At 42.0% G+C, this 24,762-nt stretch overlaps 1 protein-coding gene across 4 annotated transcripts; it reads right to left on the bottom strand.

Moving 5' to 3' along the window:
- Positions 1-1,513: 1,513 nt before the first annotated feature.
- Positions 1,514-24,727, bottom strand: LOC115112965 (protein HID1-like). Of its 4 annotated transcripts, none has more exons than XM_029640081.2 (20): positions 24,638-24,727; positions 22,165-22,314; positions 21,206-21,367; positions 14,280-14,396; positions 9,601-9,707; positions 8,920-9,036; positions 8,597-8,834; positions 8,189-8,245; positions 7,910-8,050; positions 6,541-6,631; positions 6,114-6,265; positions 5,801-5,879; positions 5,509-5,673; positions 5,041-5,132; positions 4,736-4,871; positions 4,191-4,417; positions 3,908-3,997; positions 3,666-3,757; positions 3,190-3,348; positions 1,514-2,633 (listed from the first exon to the last, which is right to left on the bottom strand). In XM_029640081.2, the coding sequence occupies exons 1-20, from the start codon at positions 24,701-24,703 to the stop codon at positions 2,570-2,572; spliced, it is 2,502 nt and encodes an 833-aa protein (XP_029495941.1). In that variant the 5' UTR covers positions 24,704-24,727; the 3' UTR covers positions 1,514-2,569. The 4 variants fall into 4 exon arrangements, with proteins under 4 accessions (XP_029495941.1, XP_029495942.1, XP_029495943.1 ...); XM_029640082.2 differs by having other exon boundaries at positions 14,280-14,393; XM_029640083.2 differs by lacking the exon at positions 24,638-24,727 and adding an exon at positions 23,037-23,250.
- Between the last annotated feature and the right edge of the window lie 35 nt (positions 24,728-24,762).

Here is a 24,762-nt window from a genome sequence, read left to right as displayed (position 1 = left end):
CCCCTTACCTTTTCTCTCCCCTCCTCAGCTGTGGGTGATCCCAGCGTTTGGAGCCCAGACCCAGTTTGAGAACTGCCTGGGGAAGCAGTTCTCATGGCTTCTCAGCCTGGTTTGTCCTGGTCAACATGGGACAGACTCTTGGAGTCTTCTACAGGATGCACTCTGTGGAAGCCCTAAATGGAGCTACCCATCACCGCATGAGGGATAGGGCTGACTACAGTGCCATTTTCCCCCTCTCCTCTCCCGTTCTCTCTTCTGCTGGAACAAACTGACTTACATTTATTCTGGGACATAAGGCCACAATGAGATCCCTCCACATGTCCTTGTCCTTGGTGAAAAGTTGTGCAGACTGACTACTAGGGACTAGCTAAATATCAAATAACTGTAAAGATGATCTAAACATTTCCTTTATGGAATTTATTTTAAAACTGGGGACATTTTAAAACTGTCAATGTTTAAAATACTGTTAGGAATTTTATGAATAATGACTAAACAATATCTACATTTTAAATAGAACTATAACAAATTAAACTATACTCTGTTTTATTATAGCTAATTAATAAATACCATTCCAGCTAGGTTGGGGAGGAAATGGATTGTGGGTTTTAAGTAAGCAGAAAGGATAGTTAACCTATGGTTGAACCGACTCAACTTAGCTCTGGGATGTTTAGATAAGGCATTGAGTGTTTTCCTAGGTTTTTCATTAGCTGGAACTCTCTGCTGAATAGTAATAGATGAAGACTTCAGAAGTTTAATCTTGATTTAACTGTGTGTCTGGAGTGAGCGAGCGAGGGGGTGGGAATAACCTTTTGAACCTGTTGGGTCCTGGTCGATAGGAGGAAGGACATTTTATAACCTATGACGTCATATTTTGTATATAAACTGTTGTTCGTGGTTTCATGGCAGCGCGCTCCGAGAATAAATACTATTATCTAATTTTGATAAGACTGGTCTCTGTCTATTTTATGCAAATAATAATCTTACAAAATATCATAAAATAGACTAAGTGAATTCAATTAATGTTACACTTATGGGAATTATGAAATTACATGAACAAATACTTGACCCACTATGTTTTGACATTAATTACATGTGTACATTGATTCTTCATTTATATAATGATTTGTTTCATATGATATCCTGTAGAAGTTACTTTATGAAAATATTGACATTATGAAATAAGACACAGAATGTAATTTGCCTGCAGTTCAAATGCCAATGCATTCCATAAAGATATCCCTCCCTGACTCCATCTGTCAGTTCACAAATGTTCTGGCCAGTGCACCTATGGTGAATTGCAAACCAGACACTCGCCCCTACCAACTCGCTGGGAAGGCCATCCATTGTCATGTGTTTCTGGTGAAACAGAGGGGGACTTCAAGAGTGGCGAGGGGATCGAAGAAACCCATCAACTTCAGAACACTTGTGACTTGAATGATGCAATTCCACGTTTCAATAATAAAACAAGCATTAAATTCAAATGAGAAAAATCCCTGTCATTTTACAAGATATAAACATTGGTAACATAAACATTTAATGTGGGAAGTATTTCATGTTACATGTGTAAAGCCTCAACATTAGACACAAACAAATACAGGTGGCTCATAACAAGCCACACCGCATTTATTTTGTGTGAAATTACGCAAACTCAAAAATAACGCAGTGAGTTATGGTATACCACATCACTCTGAAGCGGAGAGCATAGCTGACTCGGTCAAAGTGGCTATCGGGGGATCTAATTAGCCATCCATTATTTTCACACCCCCAGCACAACGTGTGCATATGGCGAATGGGGCACGTGAACACAGAATTGGAGGGGCGATTTGGGATTCAGCACTAGTCTGCCTTTTTAATTCAGTCGTGACAGGTTTCTTAAAGCTGCATCCTTTAGTGAGTCTCACGCTAGCCTAAGTCTATTTCACACCAAAATAAAAAATAAATTTTACAGCGATAATAGAGGAAAAATGAAGCTCCCTGAAAAAGGAGATACTGAAAATAAGTGCAATACATAATCTAAAACATACAAAAACTGAAATGGCAGATTGCCTAACGTATACATACGGTAGTGTATACATGGTTTTTGTTTGGAAAAAAAAGTTACATCAAGGTTGAAGAAGTGAAGGAATATACTGACATAGAAAATACACACCAGTAGAGGGTTGATATGGCAGATCTTTTGGCAGTTGTAGCAGCAGACAGCAGTTCATTACATGATGATTTACGGGTTTGACAAGAAACAAAATGCAGAAAAAAAACGGACAATTCTTGTTTTCTAGAGCAGGTATGTCCGTTTAATCTTCATCTGTCCTCTTCCTCATCCAGACTTCTGTTCAGGTTTGAAGATGGCAGTTGGTAGGAGACGGTTATGAGTTTGTGGTTCTGAGGGGGAACCAGCCAGACAACCCAGTTCCAGAGAGACACAGTGTGTTTCCCAAATAGCACCCTATCCCCTTATATAGTGCACTACTTTTGACAAGGGTCCATAGGGCTCCAGTCAAAAGCTATGCACTATATAGGGGACAGGGTGCTATTTCAGACGCAGTCGTAGAGACCTCTTCACCTCCTCCAGTTAGATCCTCTGGATCTCAAACAGTCTGACGTCGGTGTCGTACCAGATTGGAGGATCCACGTTACTACGGTAACAAAAGCCCAGGGGAAAGGAGAGAAAGGAATCATGTCATTGTTAATAAAGATCAGATTCAATTTGAGAGAATCACTCACAACCACCTGTGGGTCATGGAATAAGTGACTCGGCAAGTAGATGTGACAAACACACTGACTGACCACCAGCTGGTACAATTTATTCCTAGACCAGGGAGCTGGTAAAGATAGCTGGATCAAAAATAGTTAGCCAGATTACCAAAATTGCTTGAAATAATTTTGAGAAATATAATGATAATGTTTAACTGACTTGACAACAACCAATATACAAATGTTGATTTCTTTATCAACCAGAAAATCAAGTTATGTGGCTATTAATCAAAGTTAGCTGGCCAATTTAATAATCCTGCTTTCGGGATTCGGCAATTCGGGAATAGCCTGCACTGCTCTTTTGTAATTACTCCAAAGTAGATCTTAACTTAATCATATTCATTCTGTACATGGATTGGGTCTTATACTACAAGTATTTACTGTCATCACCATCAAATATTTTAATCTTTCCCTTTTCATTTGACCCATGTTGCTTACCGTAGGTAAATGACACCCCACGTGTATGTGCGGAACCACATGGCAGTGCCCGCGTTAGCCTGGTACTTCCTGATGAGGATGGGGTGTGGCACAGGCAGCAGGCCCACCAGGGTACCATGCTGCAGGAACTTCAGGATCTCTGACTCATCTGTCAGGCCCCTGGAAGAGAAAAACATATACTTTAGTTTTACAGGGACAGTGCACATTAATCAACAATACTGTCAAAGTGCCTGTTTTATCCAAATGGCTAATTTTTAACTGTAGTCCCTGGGCAGGTTAGATTAAAAGGATTGGTATATCTCATCCATGCTAATCCAGTTCTGGGGAATGATATTGATCACTCTGTGTTCTGGTCAGTTATGGGTTCCACAATCAAAATCAAATGATCCTACAAATGCTCTGTCATACTCTCTTGAATTGAAAAGTACCCCCCCGCCCATTACATTGTTGGAAAGATAAGGATCCTTCTCCCTTACTTGTCTATGCAGATCTTCTCCACCTGAGGAACCAGGACTTGTAGCAGCCTCATGATCGTCTGGAGAGGAAGCTTACTCTTCCAGGAGAGGACCTGACGGAGAACAGTACAGAGAAAGGAGAGCAGGTCACCATCTATCGGGAGGGAAAGAAGGAAAGATCTTACCAATGATGTACATAACACCCCAGCTGTGAATGTACTCTATGTTTAGGGTTGGATGGAAAGGGGAGGGAGTTCTCTTACCCAGTCTGGAGTAGGGTTCCAGTATGTAGCTGATGCTGACACTCTGGACAAACAACCCCTGGCTGGGTCTGACACTGGTGGAAAAGCCTCCTGACAGGAATAAGAATAACCATTGTGGTCATCACTAAGCTCAACAGCATTTTCTTTACAAAATCATGTCACTGAGAAGTTGCATTCTGTATATATTTTGTCCTGATACATGTTCGTAATTCACTAAATCATTCCCCCATGGATTGATTTCCAGTGAGCTGGGTTCATGAGTCTCCCCAATCAGAGCTCTTACCTCATTGTCTCTCCCTGAGTTGGACTCTGTGTTGCTGGCTCCTGCTATACCACTGGTGTTGGTGTCAGAGGACTGTGGAGAGTGTTTGTGCTGGTCACCAGCCGTTTGAGGCTGCAGGCTGTGTGTATGCTGGTCAGCGGTCATCTGTGGAGAGTGTGTGTTGTGCTGGAGACAGACCATGGTGCCATCCTCAGAGACCTGAGCCTTCTTTGTCAGCTTGTCAATAGCTACAGTGACAGCAGATTCTTAGAGAATTGTTCAATGGTTTCTAACAATGGAACAAAACTGATGTCAAATAAGGGATTGCTATGATATTTGGTGAAAATGACTAAACCAAATCAACTGCTGTTTTTTTAAATAAAAAGGTCTGAGAGAATTCCAATATCTGTGATGAACTGAGTTGTAGAGTGATAGGTTATAAGTTAGTGAAGCTTAGTGGACAACCGGAAAAGCCAAGTTAATAGAAAACATTAGCATACCATAGGGAAATGTGCTTTGCAAAATACATGCATGCATGGGAGAGCTCCAAAGAGGAGAGGGGGTACCTGGTATTGCCACGAGGCTGGCTTTGAGGGTCCCTGGCTCAGCTGGGACGGCCGGTCGGGACCCATCCATGGAGATGGTCTCCTGGGAGTTGGTACGGGAGATACGAGCCAATGTCGTCTTCTTCATCTCTAGGGCCTTTTTATGTGGATGGAGAAGAAAATGATCAATAAAAGCTTCAATGATTCAACTGCGTCAAGTGAGTGCTGGCCCCTTTTTCATTTTAAGATCCACTGTTTGCTGTAACATTGACAAAGTTGTATGGTATAGACTTTTACATTAGAGAGCACATTCTCTCTCTCTTTACCTTGTGGATAGTGACCGGGTCAGAGGTCAGATTGGCCAGCTGATGGAAGATGTTGCGCTTGCGGATGAGGGTGTACACCAGGTTACAGTTACCTGGAGGGGGGAGGAACAAACAGTGGGCAGGTTTATAATGTAAAGAAAAGTGCTCTTAAATAGTGTCAGTCTGGCAGTTTATGTTCTGGTCATTTAAAGTAAACCATGTTGAAACAATCCCAATATCCACCAAGAGATGGTGTAGTTCCCATACTGCCCAGTCAGTGCTTGGTAAAATCTTTGGAGGAGTGAGCCAACCTAGCCTCATAACCCCAGGTTTGCTCTACTACTTTGTGACGACTGACAACGTGAGACTATAGAGCCTGGGTCCCAGATCACTTTGTGCTGTCTTGCCAACTCCTTGTCACTCATTGCCATGTTTGGCAAGACAGCACAATCAGATATGGAACCCGAGCTAGCTACAGCCAGGCCTTACCATCAAACTGATACTGTATGAGGTTGTTGAAGACCTCGAGCAGGAAGAAGATCAGATGATGGTTCTGGGAGGCAGAGAACAGGAACCAGTTGGTGGAGAAGGCTTCCAGGAGGTGGAGCAGCTTGGTGGCTGCTACCATGGACAGACTCTTCAGGTAGGGAGACACTGTGGAGTATGGTGGAGTACTGGTGTCAAGAAACTGTAATACCCAGATGCTGCCAACAGGTGGTGACAATATTTCACTGACAGTCAGACACTCACCCACAGATTTAAATAGAATAGGAGCGCTCACCATTCACTATGATGGTAAGCAGGCAGTCAAAGAGAGGCTTCAGGTGCTGGTGTCCACCTGTGATGATTTTGTGGAAAATCTAGACAATCACAAATGAACTAACATAAGGCAACTGTGCACAGTTACCTTAATAGTGTACTATGAATAGTCTCCACACACTTGAATCAGTGGTAGTTTCAGTTTATGTGCCAGGCTTTTCGGTCAACAAAGACTTTCATCAGAGCATGTAAAATATATAATTCCCTCACCCCACTCCCATCCAGGGAAGCACTGAGAAATCTCCCATCCAGACAGCACCAGTAGCACTACTCACCATGATGAGCAGATCAGCATGTGTTCCAGTGAACACAGGGATGTCCATGGGGACCCGTACCGAGTAGGTTTTATTCAGACGCACACCAAAGTTCCTCTCTCCACTCAGCAGCAGCAGGATAAAGACACCAATGTGTATCAGGCCCACACAAGCTGCACACACACACACACACACAGTGCATGTCACACAAACACACACTATAAACTAAGAGAGAGTGCATGTACACCTAGTACCCAACAATCCCAAAACATACAGACTGCATTCGGAACATGCACACAAATTACATTTTATTGGTCACCTATATATATTTAGCAGATGTTATTCCGGGTGTAGCGAAATGCTTATAACTGCAAAGTTGCTTAGGAGCAAGAAGCAGAGCTGCCATATCTCTCAGTGCCACCTACTCAGACAGTTCTATGTGACTCACACTGGTCAGCTCGTGCATCATTCAGGTAGAACAGGATAGGCACCAGGACATCCAGAACATCACTGCTCTTTAACACGAAGAACAGAAACTTCTGAAACACACAAAAATTTTAAAAAAAATGTATTTGGATCCCTTTTAGCCCACAAAGGGGCTAAGAGATTGAGCTTCAACAGTATATGAATAGTCTCCCCTGTACGGTGTGCAACAGGAACAGCAGTACTGTACTTAAAAATGTCACAGACAGAAACACAGAGGATAGACACAAACACTTTAGACAAGACTTGTCAACGTTAAAACTAAATTATTATCAGAATCGTTAAGACCTTGCCCTCTACAGAAGCTTAAACTTAAGTTTGCAGCTAGTTTACATTTATTTAGAGAAGCACTTTAAAAAGGCACCTCATCTCCTCAGTGCATACCCGATGAGAGAGCGAGGAGTATGTAAACATGTAATCAACGTGCGACGCAATGTACCAGGTAGCACAGTGTTGAGGGAAGAACGGTAGAGGAACAGGATGCAGAAAGTGTCGAGAAGTGAATGGATGTGAGAGGCAGTGTGCAGCACAGAGCTCCAAAGACTGTGGCACCTAACAAACACAGATGTGCCACTTTACCCTACCCTCTAGACACCCCTCAGTGTTCTTAATGAACCGAAATGAGAGATGCAAAATTATTATTATTCAATGAACTGTAAATATATGACTAAGGACCACTAATGTTGGGAACAGCTGTGAAGAGTGAGGCTAGATGGGGGAACACCTGTGAAGAGTGAGGCTAGATGGGGGAACACCTGTGAAGAGTGAGGCTAGATGGGGGAACAGCTGTGTAGAGTGAGGCTAGATGGGGGAACACCTGTGAAGAGTGAGGCTAGAAGAGGGAACAGCTGTGAAGAGTGAGGCTAGATGGGGGAACAGCTGTGTAGAGTGAGGCTAGAAGAGGAAACAGCTGTGTAGAGTGAGGCTAGATGGGGGAACAGCTGTGTAGAGTGAGGCTAGATGGGGGAACAGCTGTGAAGCGTGAGGCTAGATGGGGGAACAGTTGTGTAGAGTGAGGCTAGAAGGGGAAACAGCTGTGTAGAGTGAGGCTAGAAGGGGAAACAGCTGTGTAGAGTGAGGCTAGAAGAGGGAACAGCTGTGAAGAGTGAGGCTAGAACAGAAACTAAGAACCATCTGACCTAGGATGGTCTTAGGGCAGAAGAACTCTGTGTGCTCCGAAACCTTGTTGAAGTCCCAAACAGATCTAGGACCAGGCTAGAAGTGATGGGGTGAGACTACTAGTCCATCTAGGACAGTATTAAGGCTACTAAAGCACTGTTGTATCCTTCAATATAGGAATGAGGGGATGCCGGTGCTAGGGCTCCAGTCCAAACCTTGTTGAAGTCACAGAGCTTCCAGAAGAGCACCAGGAGTTCCTGGTGGAACTGGATCTTCTTGGTAGAGTTGGGCAGGTAGGTTTGGATCAGAGGGTTGGTCATCAGTCTGACCAGGCCCTTCAGGATGAAGCTGAAGTCCTGGGGAAAGACAGGAAGGAAAAACAACAATCTATCAATTTACGGTGACTTGAAGGGTTAAAAAAAGGACCTCTGATTGACCCATTGAGTCATATGGCTCCGGTTTGACCGTTTGAACAGTGTACATTAGTCTCCTACCTCCTCCCTATGGATCCTGGACAGGTAGTTAACAAACAGGTTGTCTGGTCCCACAAGCTGAGAACACAAGGAAGAGAAATGTTATCAGATGATACAACAACTAACAATTCCACGTGACCAGAGGCAAGCTGGAGCTACCACCATGTTGCTTATTCCTATCCAGTTCTCCACAAGTAGCTGAGATGTAAAGCAGGGGTGTCAAACTCATACCATAGAGGGCCTAGTCGCTGCTGGTTTTATTTTTTTCCTTTCAATTAAGACCTAGAACACTAGATGAGGGGAGTTCCTTACTAATTAGTGACTTTAATTCATCAATCGTGTACAAGGGAGGAGTGAAAACCCACAGACACTCAGCCCTCCGTGGAAGGAGTTTGATGTCTGTTGGGGAAGCTATTCAGGTTCTCTTACCTCCTTGTCTTCCATCGCAGAGGCGGAGAGGGAGTGTAAGTGGTCCAGGTTGTGTTGAGCTGTGGCTGCAGCTTCCCCGGCCTCGTGCTCCAGAGTCACTATGAGGATCTGGACAGCATGCTCCACCAGCACCTCTCGGTAGTCAGAGAACATCAAGTAGTTGTAGGGGATACCGTACCCCACTGGGTCATAGGCGCACACCACGTTTAGGAGAGATGTGAAGAGAGGCAGGGCATGTCTGGGAAGGGGAGGAAGAAGTTAGGATGAGTGTAACACACACACACACGCTTCAAACCAAATCAGTCATAAAGTGTGTGTGTTACCTGTTATCTGTAGAGCTGAAGAAGGTAACCCAGCGGTTGAGGATGTTGTTCTCAGCAGAGGGGGGCAGGTACATGGCGTCAGAGAAACAGGTCAAAAGCAGCTTCAGCAGCTCCGTCCTGACCAGGACAGTGGAGAGAAAGATGGACACATCTTGTAAATTCTAAATCAACCCCTTGCCCCTACCCCCTAAGCCAGAGGTAGGCACCTAGATTTAAGCACGGGGCTGATTTAGTTTATCCCAGCAAACGGTCAGGTTTCAGAAAATAATGATAATAATTTGTACATCGCAAATTTACCACAAGTAAACACAAAAAGAGATTGAAATGATAGTTCAAATACATACTGTACCTTGATTACATTGAGACATGATCATGTGCATTTCTATTTGTGGGAGTACTTGGGAACAGAATTTCTGAATAAATTTGTATTATTATTATTCCTGGTCATTTTACATTATTTTTGACCACCAACTGAAACCCAACTGCTCTAGTCACTTGTGTAGATCTGAGAGGGTTGGATATGTGTAAGCATTGTAGTGGGAGTTCCATCTTGCCCCCCGATAAGCCAAGTGGAATTGTTGCAGTACTAATTATATCTATCCAATCCTCTCATATCTACACAAGTAGATCTAGGAATTCAGAGATGCCCTCTCTCCATCCTCCCTGGTGCTGTGATCTCACCTGTTGAGGTCGTGGATGTAGTCGAGAGGGGGTGACTGAGCGAACCCCACCCCTGCCTCCCAGATGTACTCACAACTGTCTATCGACTGCATGTCCTCCTCTGTGTCCTTGGAAACAAGAGAACACTGATGTAACCTTTAAACCTAATCAAGCAGGGTTTTTTTCAGTTTTTCTTTCTTCATGAAATCCTACAAAATTCGAATAAATGTTGTTACACTAATGTAGAACAATGATTGTTTGGTTTACTATAAAACATGGTTTACTGCACAATGTGTAAAGTAAGTAATTAATGAATGTCAAATGGGATATCGGTTATTGCCACCCTACAGTGCAGAGATCACAAAGGACATGGTGGACCGTGCTTTACTCATATCAACAGAGGGACGGGGGTGCTGCGACTGAGATAAATCATGAACTGAATGCATCGGGGCTTGTCGGTAATGAATGTGTGACTGGCAAGATGGAGTATGGCACTACAGTAGCAGCCAACTGAGTCAAATAACCTGATCGACAGGGGGATACATAGTCATGTGCAAAAGACAGAGTGACTGTGGCTGGGAATCAGCACAGTCACCCTACCCCTTATAGTCCCCCCCCCCTTATGGCACCCTACCCCTTATATCAGGGATGGGCAACTGGCAGACCTTTTGTGTGTGTGTGGGGGGGGGGGCGACGACGACGGACGGACTGACTCAGTCGGGGTCTCAAGTTACTGTTGAGCATTATAATACAAAAGGAGCTATTTCAAAATACGGTTGTGCATCAGCAGTTTCTCTCTTGTTATGTCAGTCACTGACTCACTCAATTAGCCAATGTCAGTTTGAAAACTGTTACTCTAGCAGCCAGCTATCTAAACTTTTTTTAAATGGACGTTTATTTAACTAGGCAATAATAACAAATTCTTATTTTAAATGACCGCCTAGGAACAGTGGGTTAACTACCTTGTTCAGGGTCAGAACGACAGATTTTTACCTTGTCAGCTCGGGGATTCAATCTTGCAACCTTTCGGTTACTGGTCCAACGCGCTCACCACTAGGCTACCTGTCGATTACTTGTAGTAATCATAGTTGAATAACCGTCCGGGGGCCACAACTGATTTTTTTTTATCCACTCTCATTCAGATATCATAGTAAAAACAGCAAATATTTCTCTCCACCCAATGGCAAAATGTGTAGAATTTCAGCAAACTTCCTTTAAAACTGGACATTTTCTCAATACCAACAACAAAATGTAGAATTGCAGGAAATAATCTCTAAAACTTCTCTCCACTGCCAAGAGGGGGGCCGCTAAAATGTTTTGCTTGCAAGGTGGGGGGGTTTGGGGCCCAACAAAATGTTGCTTATGGCCCCCCCAAAAGGATAGGGCTGGCTCTGACTACATGTGTGGGTACAGATCTGGGTACGCAGACCTGCCACTCATGTTGAGTTCCAATTTTTGATGGCTCCAATCCCCATCAAAGTTGCCCATCCCTACTTTATATAGATTACTATTCCTGACCAGGGCCTATAGGGCTTTGGTCAAAAGTAGTGCACTATATAGGGAATGGGGTGTCATTTGGGACACAACCTTTGTTCACACTTCTGTCCACCTTGTGATTTTACAAGTGGCCTGAGTTGAGCACTCATCTGACTTTGCCCACCTATTGTCCAACACCTCTGCAGAGAGATTTTAACTGCCTAGAAGGAGTGTCAGCAGCAGCCCCATTTTTAATGTTCACTATAGTAAGGTCAGTTGTGTAGGAACTCTGTCATGATATTATTCACTCTAATCAATAGTTGACTCCAACCTTGGTAGTGATAGACGTTGCGTGTGTGTGTCTGTGCATGTTCCTCAGGCAAGCAAATTAGCCTTTCCAAATAGTTAGCAGTCATTCAGCCTTAACTGCCTGTGTGTGACTGCCTGGATCCTTGAATCGATAAGGATACACAGAATACACACAGCCCCTGGCTATTCTCCATCTCCACTCTGCTCCACACAACTCTGCTGTCCATTTTTTTTCCTCACACCATCAAGTGCTCCACTGAGTGTGACATTTCCGTGTGCATGCACGTGTGTATGTTGAGTAGCTGTGAGTGAGTGGTCAACTGGAGGATAGGGAGAGTGGAGGGTGACCATTTTATTTTCACGGCCCTGTCAAACACCATTGGGCCCTGTGTGGCCGGAAACAACAGCATAGAGGTGTTTGCACAGTGGATAAGGAGTGTCCACCACCCTCCTCCTCCTCCTCAGCCCAGTTGACAAACATGGCCCAGGGTCACACCTCACCTCACACTCAGGACTTGAGTCACTCATTAACCCTGGAGCCTAGTCTGCACAGGGGAGCTAACAGAGCTAACAGGTGCATTACACACAGCATGGAAGCACAACAGGGGTCTAATGGGACATTCTGTTCACTTAGGAACCAATCTTAATTTGAGATTAATGCGAACGTCTGCATAATCTCGTTTTTGTGAGCAGATCTTGAGTTACAATTTTCCCCCGCAAAATTAAATACAAACTTTAAATTAAACAGTTGGACGGACCCTATAGCCTTCTTAGACTCAACAACTCTGAAGCAATTATCAGCAGACAAAAAAATAAATCACTAAAAACAGATCACCCAAGAAGAAATATTCATGCAGAGAAAAGCACAAGGAATGGATGGCATTCCCATAGAATTCTATTCAAGATTTTGGGATAAAGTAGCGCCTCTATTTACACAAATGACAGCACACGTCACACAATTCAGTACTTCCTAGTTCCATGTATCAAACCGTTATTTCAGTTATATTAAAACCAGGAAAATCTGGAGAGTCTCTTACTGATTATAGACCCAAGTTTAAGTTTATTAAATTGTGTCAATAAAATAATAACAAAGCTTATAAGCAATAGAATGGCAAAAGTCTTACCAGATGTGATACATATCAAACGGTATTTATTCAAATTTGACACTGACAAACAAATACAATAAAATGTTCCAGTTTAATACAATACTCAAAAAACAAGCTATAGGTTTATCAATAATGGCTGTTGATATGGAAAAGACTCTTATAAAAAAAAAGCTATAATATACACAAATAATACTGTACATTATCTGATTAAATTTCTTTAGAAAGGGTCAGGGTCACAAGACAGAGATGTCCCCTCTCCCCTTCCTGTTTGCACTGGCAATTGAACCAGACCCAAACATAACAGGTATCAGTAATGGTAAACATGAATATAAACTAAACTTATTCGCAGATAACCTCCTGTGATACCTGACCAATATACTACAATCAAGATATAAAATTAACGTGGGGAAAAAATATGGCAATAGGAAAATAAAAATAATAATTCAAGATCTGCAGCAATCCTTTCAATACTTAGGATGCTTACTAAGTGACAACAAACAACAAATATATAAAGATAACTTTATTCCATTACTCAACCATATGAAAGCAGATTGAATTAAATAAACCTATTCAAAGTGGCATGGCCAATTACCTAACCGAAAACATTCTTTAAAAAAAATATACTCGGTCATAACAGACTTTATATGGCCAATTAAAAATGTATTGAATAAAAAAGGAACGTTTTATATCTTTCTAAGTCTGAGGGTGGTTTTAACCTTCCAGACGTGGGATTGTATGAACTAGCTACCCAAGGCTTTTTCTTAATAAATATAGTTAAATGCACTAGAAAAACAAATGGGTACAATTGAAGATGCGAATGCTCATCCCCAGAATAACTTCATAGTTTATAACAATACGGAAGAAAATGAAATGTATTCAACAATAACCAATATCACTCCCTAAAAACACAACATTATGGAACAATCCTTGGATAGCTTATCAGAATTCACTGATAAATTGGTCTACATGGAAAACTAAAGGCATAGAAACTGTAAATGACTTGGTAATAGGACATTTTTAAAATTCAATGACAGCTTTAAAAAGCCATTTTGGATTGACCAATGCAGACAAAATTCAATGGAAAGGGCAAATGCTTTATTAGCAATTTTTTGGGGCTACGGAGAGAAACAAAATGGTGCAGTTTGAGGCCATGTGGCGGAGAGTAATGCGGGCATGTGCTAGTGGGTCTGGGCAGGTGTGATGTAGTCGATGTTATCGTTTGTATGTATGGGTTTTGCATTGTTTATAAAATATAAAATAAAAAATAAACTGGTCAAGTAGTTTCTGTTTTTTTCCAGAAACTAAGGAACACTGGTCAACACTAATTATCATGGTGTATCATATTTATTATAATATTTATTTTTTTCTCCCCAATTTTGTGATATCCAATTGGTAGTTACAGTCTCATCGCTGCAACTCCCATACGGATTCGGGAGAGGCGAAGGTCGAGAGCCATGCGTCCCCCGAAAGCAGTGTGGCTCTCGACCAACCACTGCTTCTTGACAAAATGCCCACTTAACCCAGAAGCCAGCTCCACCAACGTGTCGGAGGAAACACTGTACACCTGGCGACCGTGTCAGCATGCACTGTGCCTGGCCTGCGACAGGAGTCGCTAGTGCAAGGACATTCCTGTCGGCAAAACCCTCCCCTAACCCGGATGACGCTGGGCCAAATTGTGCCCCGCCCCACGGCTGCGACAGAGGCTGGACTCGAACCCAGAATCTCTAGTGGCACAGCGATGCAGTGCCTTAGACCATTGCGCCACTCAGGAGGCCCCCTCTGATAGCGTTTCTGTATGAGGTTACTCACCGGGCCGGCTCTCTTGTGGCTCTGAACGGTGAAGTCTGGACAGAAGAGCAGGTCAGATACAGCCAGGAGGAGAGACTCAGCCAGGGGCCTCGCTCCATCATCATTACCTTCATCCTGCTAGGAGACAGACATCATCATCATCGTGCTCATCCTAGGACACAATCCTCCTCCTCGCCTTCATCCTGCTAGGAGACAGACAATTATCCTGCTAGGACAAAATAATAATAATCATCATCCTGCTGAGAGACAGACATCATCATCATCATGCTCAACCTAGGACACAATCCTCCTCCTCATAACCTTTATCTTGCTAGGAAACAGACAAAGAGTTCGGCCACAGGAAAGAACACGTATTTTAGATACTAATAGTGCATGTATACAGTACCAGTCAAAAGTATGTACACACCTACTCATTCCAGGGTTTTTTCTTAATTTTTATTATTTTCTACATTGTAGAATAATAGTGAAGACATCAAAACTATGAAATAACACATGGAATCATGTAGTAACAAAAAAGTGTTAAACAAATCAAAATATATTTCATTTGAGATTCTTCAAAGTAGCCACCCTTTGCCTTGATGACAGCTTTGCACACTCTTAGCATTCTCTCAACAAGCTTCATGAGTTGTAGCGATGAGACAAGACAGTAACTACTAACAATTGGATACCACGAAATTGGGGAGAAAAAGTTCATTTGTGGAATTAATGCTTTTGAGCCAATCAGTTGTGTTGTGACAAGGTAGGGGTGGACGACAGAAGATAGCCCTATTTGGTAAAAGACCAAGTCGATATTATAGCAAGAACAGCTGAAATAAGCAAAGAGAAACGACATTCCATCATTACTTTAAGACATGAGGTCAGTCAATTCGAAACATTTCAAGAACTTTGAAAGTTTCTTCAAGTGCAGTCACAAAAACCATCAAGTGCTATGATGAAACTGGCTCTCGTGAGAACCGCCACAGGAAAGGATGACCCAAACTTACCTCTGCTGCAGAGGATAAGTTCATTATCCCAAATAAATGCTTCACAGAGTTCAGGTAAGACACATCTCAACATCAACTGTTCAGAGGAGACTGCGTAAATCAGGCCTTCATGGTCAATCTGCTGCAAAGAAACTGCTACTAAAGGTCACCAATAATAAGAAGAGACTTGCTTGGACCAAGAAACAAGAGAAATGGACAACAGACCGGTGAAAATCTGTCCTTTGGTCAGATGATTCCAAATTTGAGATTTTGGGTTCCAACCGTCATGGCTTTGTGAGATGCAGAGTAGGTGGAATGCAAGGTACACTTAACCAGCATGGCTACTACAGCATTCTGCAAAGATACCCCATCCCATCTGGTTTGCACTTAGTGGGAATATAATTTGTTTTTCAACAGGACAATGACTCAACACACCTCCAGACTGTGTAAGGGCTATTTGACCAAGAAGGATAGTGATGGAGTGCTGCATCAGATGACCTGGCCTCCACAATCACCTGACCTCAACCCAATTGAGATGGTTTGAGATGAGTTGAACCACAGAGTGAAGGAAAAGCAATCAACAAGTGCTTAGCACATGTGGGAATTCCTTCAAGACTGTTGGAAAAGCATTCCAGGTGAAGCTGGTTGAGAGAATGCCAAGAGTGTGCAAAGCTGTCATCAAGGCAAAGAGGGTTACTCTGAAAATCTCAAATATAAAAATATATTTTGATTTGTTTAACACTTTTGGTTACTACATGATTCCATGTGTTATTTCTAAGTTTGACTTTCTTTACTATTATTTTACCATGTAGAAAATAGTAAAAACAAAAGAAAACCCTTTGAATGCGTAGGTGTCCAAACTTTTGACTGGTACTGTATCTTACATTGTAGTATAAAATAGGTTAAGGATTATCAATAATGAGCATGACAAAAACATATCAAACTCAATTGTGTTTCGAGACCATAGTACTACCCTTTCCAAATACTTAGCAGGTCTTCAGGCCACTTTCACCTTAACTGCCTGACTGTGTGCTATCGGGAAAAACATAGTACCCCAACCAGTTCAGTCTGTAGTAGAGAATGCCTCACCGATTGCTACAACCGTTCCACATTCACACCGACTCCAATAATAGTTTGGCATTCACCCATCCAGCCTCTCATTTTAATTAAAGGCTATCCAATACCTACCCAATTCAACCACTGGCCAGGAGGGAGGGATGGGGGAGGGCGACACAATAGGAACAGTGTTCAGGCAGGCTGAGATGCTCTACAGGCCAGGTTACAGGAGACCCAGCTGGTCCAACAATTAGCAGACATGGAGGGAGAAGGAAAGCCACACCTCAAAAGAGTTCTCTGCCTGGGACAGTGACCTGACTCAACACCAGGTCCGTGTTCATAAGGCGAAAAATCCTGGAAGAAGATGGACTGTAACGGGGAGGTTCTACTAGGGCTATAGCGGTCACGACATTCCATCAGCTGGTGAGGGTCAAGCAAATAACTGTCGGTCTCACGGTAATGGACATAAACACATTTAGCATCTCCTGGCTTCCACACGTAGCCTATAAGCCACTGATGCAGATCTTTGGAACATCTACTTTTTAAAAAAGTCTAATAAATCCATGTAATATAGCCTACACCTTCACAATAAATCCATTATTTATTTTAAACAGGTTTAAAGGAGCATGATATGAAGAAAATATAGTCTATTTCAGAAGAACAGAATAGCATACTCTGATTTGACTTTATGTTAGGTCCTGATCTGGCTATGCCAAATGGCTGTGGGTTACACTAGTTCCTTTAGCAGACAAGATTTGCTTAGAAATCTGTGGCATTATTTTATAGTATGAAGAAAACAATTGAACAAACGATGAGGGCGCAACATGCGGCTATTATGTGTTGAGCGGTTAACAAAGAAATATGTATTCCTATATGCTTAATTTAGAGTTATTAATGTAACTTTAGTTCTACAAACATTGGGTTATATGTTTTGATTTTTAATACATTTTTAAGGCTGTATGATGCGACGAATGAGGATTTTTTTAAAGTTTATTGAAAAAGGCATGAGCTCTGCTTTGTTTTTTGCACAGGCTGTACAGACTACATCAGTTACTCATTTACAATTTGACAAGCACTAGATAATGCCTAGAATTTCAAGGAGGCATCCCCTTTGTTTGGCTGTAATGCACCCTGAAATAAATCCATGCCTTTTGTGGCCAGTGGCCTTTGTGCCCTTCTCCCTGAGTGTTGAGCGAGCCGAATCCTTTCTCACTCACATGGCTATCCATCATGTGATTGGGTCTTTCTCACAGGCTACAAGTGAAGAGAGCCACATCGGGGACGCAACTGCGTGCGACCTTATCCAATTCTGAGGTGCATATTGAAGATATTGGAAGATCTGTCCACATTTACTTGTCGTCAGCCAACAAGATAATTCGGCTTAACGAACAGCAAAAACACATCTACTATCCTCCATAGTACGAAAGTCGACCTATTGTATTCTCTGCAAGAAATAAATATTCCAAACATAGTCTGGGACAGTTGTGGGATGCAAAAGATCCCAAATTAATAAATTAATACGCAATGTGGCTGACGCAGATCAGAACGTTTAGTTTAAAACGTTGATAAACTATTAGGCCATTTCTTCACATTATAAGCGTAGAGGCTATAAGCGCAAATGTTCCAATAGCGGAAAACACCATTATCAAAAGTGACCGCAAATGCAATTATACATGTAATATTTTTATTAAAAAATTTGCATTTTTATGGTGAAAATTATCTTCCCCAAACTTGAAACTCGTGCACTGATTATGTATGCAGGTTAGGCTCTACACCCCTTGCAAAGCAGATTAATTATTTGGCAACTTTAGTTGTGATACAAACCTTTTTTTTATTTTTATTTTTTTAAATATAGCAGTCCCTCCAGGATTCCGCGATCACATAATTCAATGCAAAATCAACCAATCAGCGCTTATAGCCTACTACGCTCATTGCCGTGTTATTATGCAAGACCTCGCAATTTTTACCAATTCCCGCACTTTTAGAGCATAAAAGGGTCCAATCAAAGCGGGTTAGTAATTTTTAACCAATTACTGCACTGTTACCGTGGAAAATGGCCCAATCAAACCACAAGTCAACAACGTTTTTTCCCCCCTGGCCTGTCCGCTTATTCACATGCGTAGATGATGGGTGATTGTTGATGGCTGACAGGCAGTACAATGAACAGAAATCAATCTAATTTGAGAAATAAATATAGTAGGCCTAGCCTATAGAAAGCTGATGGGATCCTGTTCTTTTTAATAGAGGCCATCACTCTGTTTTCTCCTGCAATTGCATAGCATATAGAAATGTTGCGCAACATGAGCTCATGGGCTCTCATGAAGTGTTTGATTAGAGTTGATACATTTGCATTGATGGCAGAGTGATTATAGGGACAATAGAGTGCTGAGTACCAGCAAGTTAGCAAGCAGTGTCAGAGCTTGGAGAAGCCTAATTACTATGACTAAACGGTCATGTGGAATTTGACAGCCTTAATGACCGCCGGTGTGACGGTAATATGGTCATCGCAACAGCCCTAGGTACTACCTGATCTTGTCTAATAAGAAATGCACATTTTATTTTGCGTTACACAAAGTTGTTAAACATTTTGCTACGGTGTGTCCAAATGAACACAACCCAGCTTGGGCTCATCCTACAATGCTGGCTGGTCAGAGCTTTGAAAACTTGAATACATGCAGTTTCCACCAGACAGCACAGCAGTGGCTGCACTAGTGGGGGACAGTCAGTATGAGAGTGGGGCGCTCACTCACAAATTCAAGAAGAAAATATGTTCCTTAGAAAACTGAAAAGGGAGCTGAAAAATTAAACCAGAGTCTTGGGAAGAATTTTCTTCCTCTGTCTGTCTGTCTATTCTCCAAGCCCACAGTGCATGTTGTGCTAAATCACCAGCATCCTTTTCACCATAAGACAAACCTATTCTATCCAATGACTGTAACAAGTAGGGGAGAGTGGGGTAAGTTGAGCCAAATGGTTAGTTGTTTCTAGGAAACCATACACATGGCTCTCGACCTTTGCCTCTCCCAAGTCTGTAGGGGAGTTGCAGCGATGGGACAAGACTGTAACTACCAATTGGAGATCACGAAATGGGGAGAAAAAGGGGTACAAATAAGTCTGTTTATGCATAATATGTCATGCATATGAACTCTAGATTTGTATTGTTACAGAGCAGACATCATTAAGCCTCTTGTATTCCAACATAAAACAAGCAGGGGTCTAGCACCCCTTGAAGTTCTTGTGATCTTTCAGAGTTACTCCACCTCAAGAACACCATTTGGCGAAAGGCTCGGCACACGCATACCCAGGCTAACTGGCTGTTGTTCAGGAGAAATAAGTGCACTCAGGCTATCTAGAAAACCAAAGTTACAGTAGATACCTCAATTTCTTTATGCACCCATCCCGTTAGTGGGATAATTTTCGTCAACATCCGCTGAATTGCAGAGCGCCAAATTCAAATTTTAATGAAATCACATTTTCATGAAATCACAAGTGCAATATAGCAAAACACAGTTTAGCTTGTTGTTAATCCACCTGGCATGTCAGATTTCAAAAAAGGTTTTCGGCTAAATCTATGCAAGCATTTATGTGAGGATAGCTCTCAGTAGACAAAACATTACAAACAGCTAGCAGCAAAGTAGATTGGTCACGAAAGTCAGAAAAGCAATAAAATGAATTTCTTACCTTTGATGATCTTCGGATGTTTGCACTCACGAGACTCCCAGTTACACAATAAATGTTCCTTTTGTTCCATAAAGACTCTTTTTAAATCCAAAAACCTCCATTTGGTTGGCGTGTTATGTTCAGAAATCCACAGGCGCGAGCGGTCACGACGGGGCAGAAGAAAATTCCAAATAGTATCCGTAAAGTTCGTAGAACCATGTCAAATGTTTTTTATAATCAATCCTCAGGTTGTTTTTACAATAAATAATCGATAATATTTCAACTGGACCGTAGCTTTTTCAATAGGAGTGAGAGAAAATGTCAGCTCCAAGCTGCTTACGCATGCAAAACTCTGCTGGCACCCAGCCATCCAATGACGCGATGTGATCTTTCTCGCTCATTTTTCAGAATAAAATCCTGAAACTATGTCTAAAGACTCTTCCCACCATGTGGAAGCTATAGGAAAAGGAATTTGGTTGATATCCCTTTAAATGGAGGGAAGGCATGAAATGGAACAGAGAGGTTTCAGGAAAAACAGCACTTCCTGGTTGGATTTTCCTCGGGTTTTCACCTGCGATACCAGTTCTGTTATACTCACAGACAATATTTTGACACTTTTGGAAACTTTAGAGTGTTTTCTATCCTAATCTGACAGTTTCATTTGGGTACGTTTTTCATCCAAACATCAAAATACTGCCCCCTACACTCAAGAGGTTAAGGAGTTCTCTCTCTGTGGGTCAAACCCCAAGAAGTTCTGGAAAACAATGAAAGACCTGGAGAATAAACCCTCCTCCTCACAGCTGCCCATGTCCCTTAATGCTGATCATGTGGTTGTTACTGACAAGGAGCGTATGGCTGAGCCACTTCATTAATTTGACTCAGCCATGCCTCCTTGCTCGTCCAACACTTCCTCATCTCCCTTGCCCCGCCACACAGCTTCTCCCTGCAAGTGGTCACTGAGTCTGAGGTGCTAAAGACAAGTAGAGAGCGAGACTGGCATCCTTGGCAGCATGTGATAGAGAATGCATCTCTCTTAATTCCCAAATAATAAAGGAACATAGAAGTGAGTCTCACCTAATTAAAATGACCCTGACCACTGATAAACTGATATGCAAATTGCATATATAATGAAATCACAACTTCAAAGGGTTACATGTCCAATGGGCTAGGATAGCACAGAACACTTCTGGGACACAGCATGTTTTTATTTATATTGGATGGTGCCGTTGATGAGCAGTACAGTATTCTCACCCGAGCTCCAGGAACGTTAGACCAGAAGAACCCTCTCCAGTCTGCATCCTCAAATATGTATGGTAGGATACGTGTGAGAAGACGGGTGCAGTTCAGGACTATCTGTCTCTCCTTCTCTGAGGGACAACCAGATTCAGCCGCCTGGACTAGCTTCTCCACCGCCTGGAATGAACACATGAACATGTACAGTTAGTCAAATACAACACACCCTCTCACACACTGCTTCATTTCTTGCTTATGCAAGCGTTTCCATTTGAGGGCTTATACAGCAGACCCTTGAGGCTCAACACAGGCATACAATTCCATTTACAATGGTGTTTGCTGCAACAAACACTAGCATTCCTTTAGCACCATCTGTATCCAAGGTACCCAATAGAATCTGCTTAAATACAGAAAAGGATGAAACACACAATTTAAAAACAACTAGAGACATATTGGAAGCAAACCCAGGTGGAACACCTGCCCGATACTGCAGTACAGCAGCACTTAACACACTCAGAACACACCAGTTGCTACATTACAGAACCACTTAACACACTCAGCATACGCCTGTTACTACATTACAGCACTACTTAACACACTCAGAATACACCTGTTACTAGGGCCGGGACAATACAAGTATTGCAATACTCATTAGTATCGTGGCAAGGAAACAAAACACGAGGCGGATTGAACTTATTTAGGAAAACGGCCCTAATGTTGGAAACAAACATCATTATGTTGTCATCCTGAGTCCCATTTATTTATCTTCCAAGCTATAGCACACAATATTTTACATACAGCAGGTTTTTAAATGATCAAAGAGTGGTCTGGTTCGTGTTCTGATTTTTGCCATAGATTTTACTGTTACTGTACACTGTCTTGCATTCCTATTACACCAATTGTATCCAAGGTAGAAAAAATAAAGGTTAAACACACATACACACACAGAGGATGTACTGTATCCTACCCTACATTACCTTGTAGCAGAGGGTTGCTAGATTGGAGGGAGATTCCTCCCTGACAGCTCGTATCTCCGCTGCCGGCACCAGAGCGAACACATCCTGGACGGTCGTGGCAGTATCTGCCCAGAACTGGTCCCAGAAAGCATCGTCTGTAGTCTCCACAGGCTGGGGGAGATGAGGCAACAAACAGGGATTAGATATATTCCCCATCCCAAAACCCTATCTGATGAAGGCTCTGTAGCCAAAATATTAGTCAAATAAATCCACAGCAAGAAAAATAAATGAGTGCAACTTTTTCTTTAGTCTGTTCTGTAGACATTTCCCTTGAAAATAAAGGAGAGCCGCACACTCTAGGAGCTCAGATGCAAAAAACGTAATTACCAACGTTTCGACAGCCAAGCTGTATTCATCAGGGTATGATCACAAGCACTGCGGGATTACTCGTTTTTATAGTGTCAAATGGCACACAGGTGTCTGTGATCATGGCCAAGTGTGGCCTAATATCATTGGTTAATTCTCAAATATTCAAATGGCATACAAACAGCATACAAAAAAACAAATAGATAGCATACGATCATAGATTCATTTTAGACTACTTAAGCTTATAAACAATTACAATGGCAAAGTCACAATAATCACAAGAATGGCTTCAGATCAAAGTCTACGTTGAGACTGAAGGGAGCAAGGGTCTTTAAATTAAAGATCCAGGCTGCCTCTCATTTTAACAATAAATTATCAAGGTCATCCCCTCTCCTAGGGAGGATGACATGTTCGATGCCAATATAACGCAGAGATGAAATTGAGTGGTTTGCTTCCAAAAAGTGGGTCGCAACTGGGCAAGTCGAGTTTTTGCACCTAGTGGTGCTACGATGCTCTGAGATACGTACATTGAATTCTGTAGACATTTCCCACCATGTGAGCATGGTAAAAAGAGCCTCCTCAGTCTGCACACTGCAGTCTATGCTCCCATGTGGTGGTAATGGTGACAGCGTTGCGACCACAAATTCAGCTCTTCGTATCCTTTATATTCCCCATGATGGCCAGTAGCTAGCAATGCACTGTGGCAGTCTGACGCTCTGACCAGAACAGTGAGTCAGAGGAAACGATCTCCATTCTGCACACCATCGCACAGATAGAACCAGACGTCACTCCACTCTCAGACACACAGAGCCAGGCCCCATCTAAACCCAGTCCCAGACGTCACTCCACTCTACATCATGTGAGTGTGCTCTCATTGATGAGCACAGATGGTTGGGATGCTGCCATTTCCCTTCTCTATTAACTCATACATTATTAATTCAGAAACCTGCTTGGCTGTAGCCTTCAGGAGCAGAGCAGATAAATATAGACATAATAAACTTAGTCATGGACTAAAAAAAATCACTCTTGATGGAGATTCTTCATTGAGCATTGCTTTTTAGTCCAGGACTAAGATCTGTGCCCAGGAAACCATCCATTTTTTTTATTTTACCTATATTTAACTAGGCAAGTCAGTGAAGAACAAATTCTTATTTTCAATGACAGCCTAGGAACAGTGGGTTAACTGCCTTGTTCAGGGTCAGAACAACAGATTTTTAACTTGTCAGCTCTGGGATTTGATCTTGCAACCTTTCGGCTACTAATCCAACGCTCTAACCACTAGACTACCTGCCGCCCCAATGAAGAACACATATGATGAAATTGAATTTTGTTTTGTTGTACAGACAATATATTCAGCTACTTGTTTTGCCTTGATGACAGAGTAAATGTCACCCAAACAGTGCAATTTAGACTAATGCTTATTTAACTAACTTGAATGTCTTTCATCCCACCTTAAATCAGCCACATTGTCTGAGTGTTATGATTCATTCAACAACCATGTCATCATAAATGTAGCTGGAAATGGTTTCTAGGCTACCTTCATTCTATTTTTTTTTTAAATCAAGGAAGAATAAAGCAGGAAAATTATTGATTCAAATACAGCCCCGAATGTACAGTATTCATATTCACATCTCATCATAGCTCTGTGAATAGGATTCACCTTAGAACGACTGTCTGCACCTGATATGAGGCTCTTGGTTGTGTTTATTATAACTACAGAAGTATGACTACAATGTTACATTTGATTACAACATAGATACATTGTTGCCGATATTATGAGTCCACTATTTGATGACACAAATTCGCAGTATTTAAAACAGTACCCTACAATTAATCTAATTGTCAGTTTATAGCCAATAACAAAATATAAATATCCTAGTCCTACATTTTAATTAAAAGTTTACATTTAACCAGTAAACTCTGCTATAGGACTGATGGTAACTATTACTGTATTTCTCTAGCACCCAATCATCCATGTCACTCATCCATGTGTGTCAAATACAAACTTGTAGGCAGACTACCATCTGGCCCACTTGAATTGCTATTTTTATCTTGAAAAACAGAACTGTTCATAAATATTTAAATGCTGCATTGGCCTATGCAAAAGAGCGTTATTATGTTAACAAACCTGTGTTTTGGTTGTTAGTCGTATCACAGCTTTCCTGAAGTTGAGTTTGGAGTCAGCGTTACCCATGCTGTACTAGGCAGCCACCTGTTTGCTTCGCCTGAAGCGCCTGAATACTTATCCGTCCG

Source organism: Oncorhynchus nerka, linkage group LG28, assembly GCF_034236695.1.
Source record: "Oncorhynchus nerka isolate Pitt River linkage group LG28, Oner_Uvic_2.0, whole genome shotgun sequence".
Taxonomy (NCBI): Eukaryota; Metazoa; Chordata; class Actinopteri; order Salmoniformes; family Salmonidae; genus Oncorhynchus; species Oncorhynchus nerka.
The sequence above is the reverse complement of the archived record's forward strand: the minus strand, read 5'-3'. Positions and strand labels throughout refer to the sequence as shown.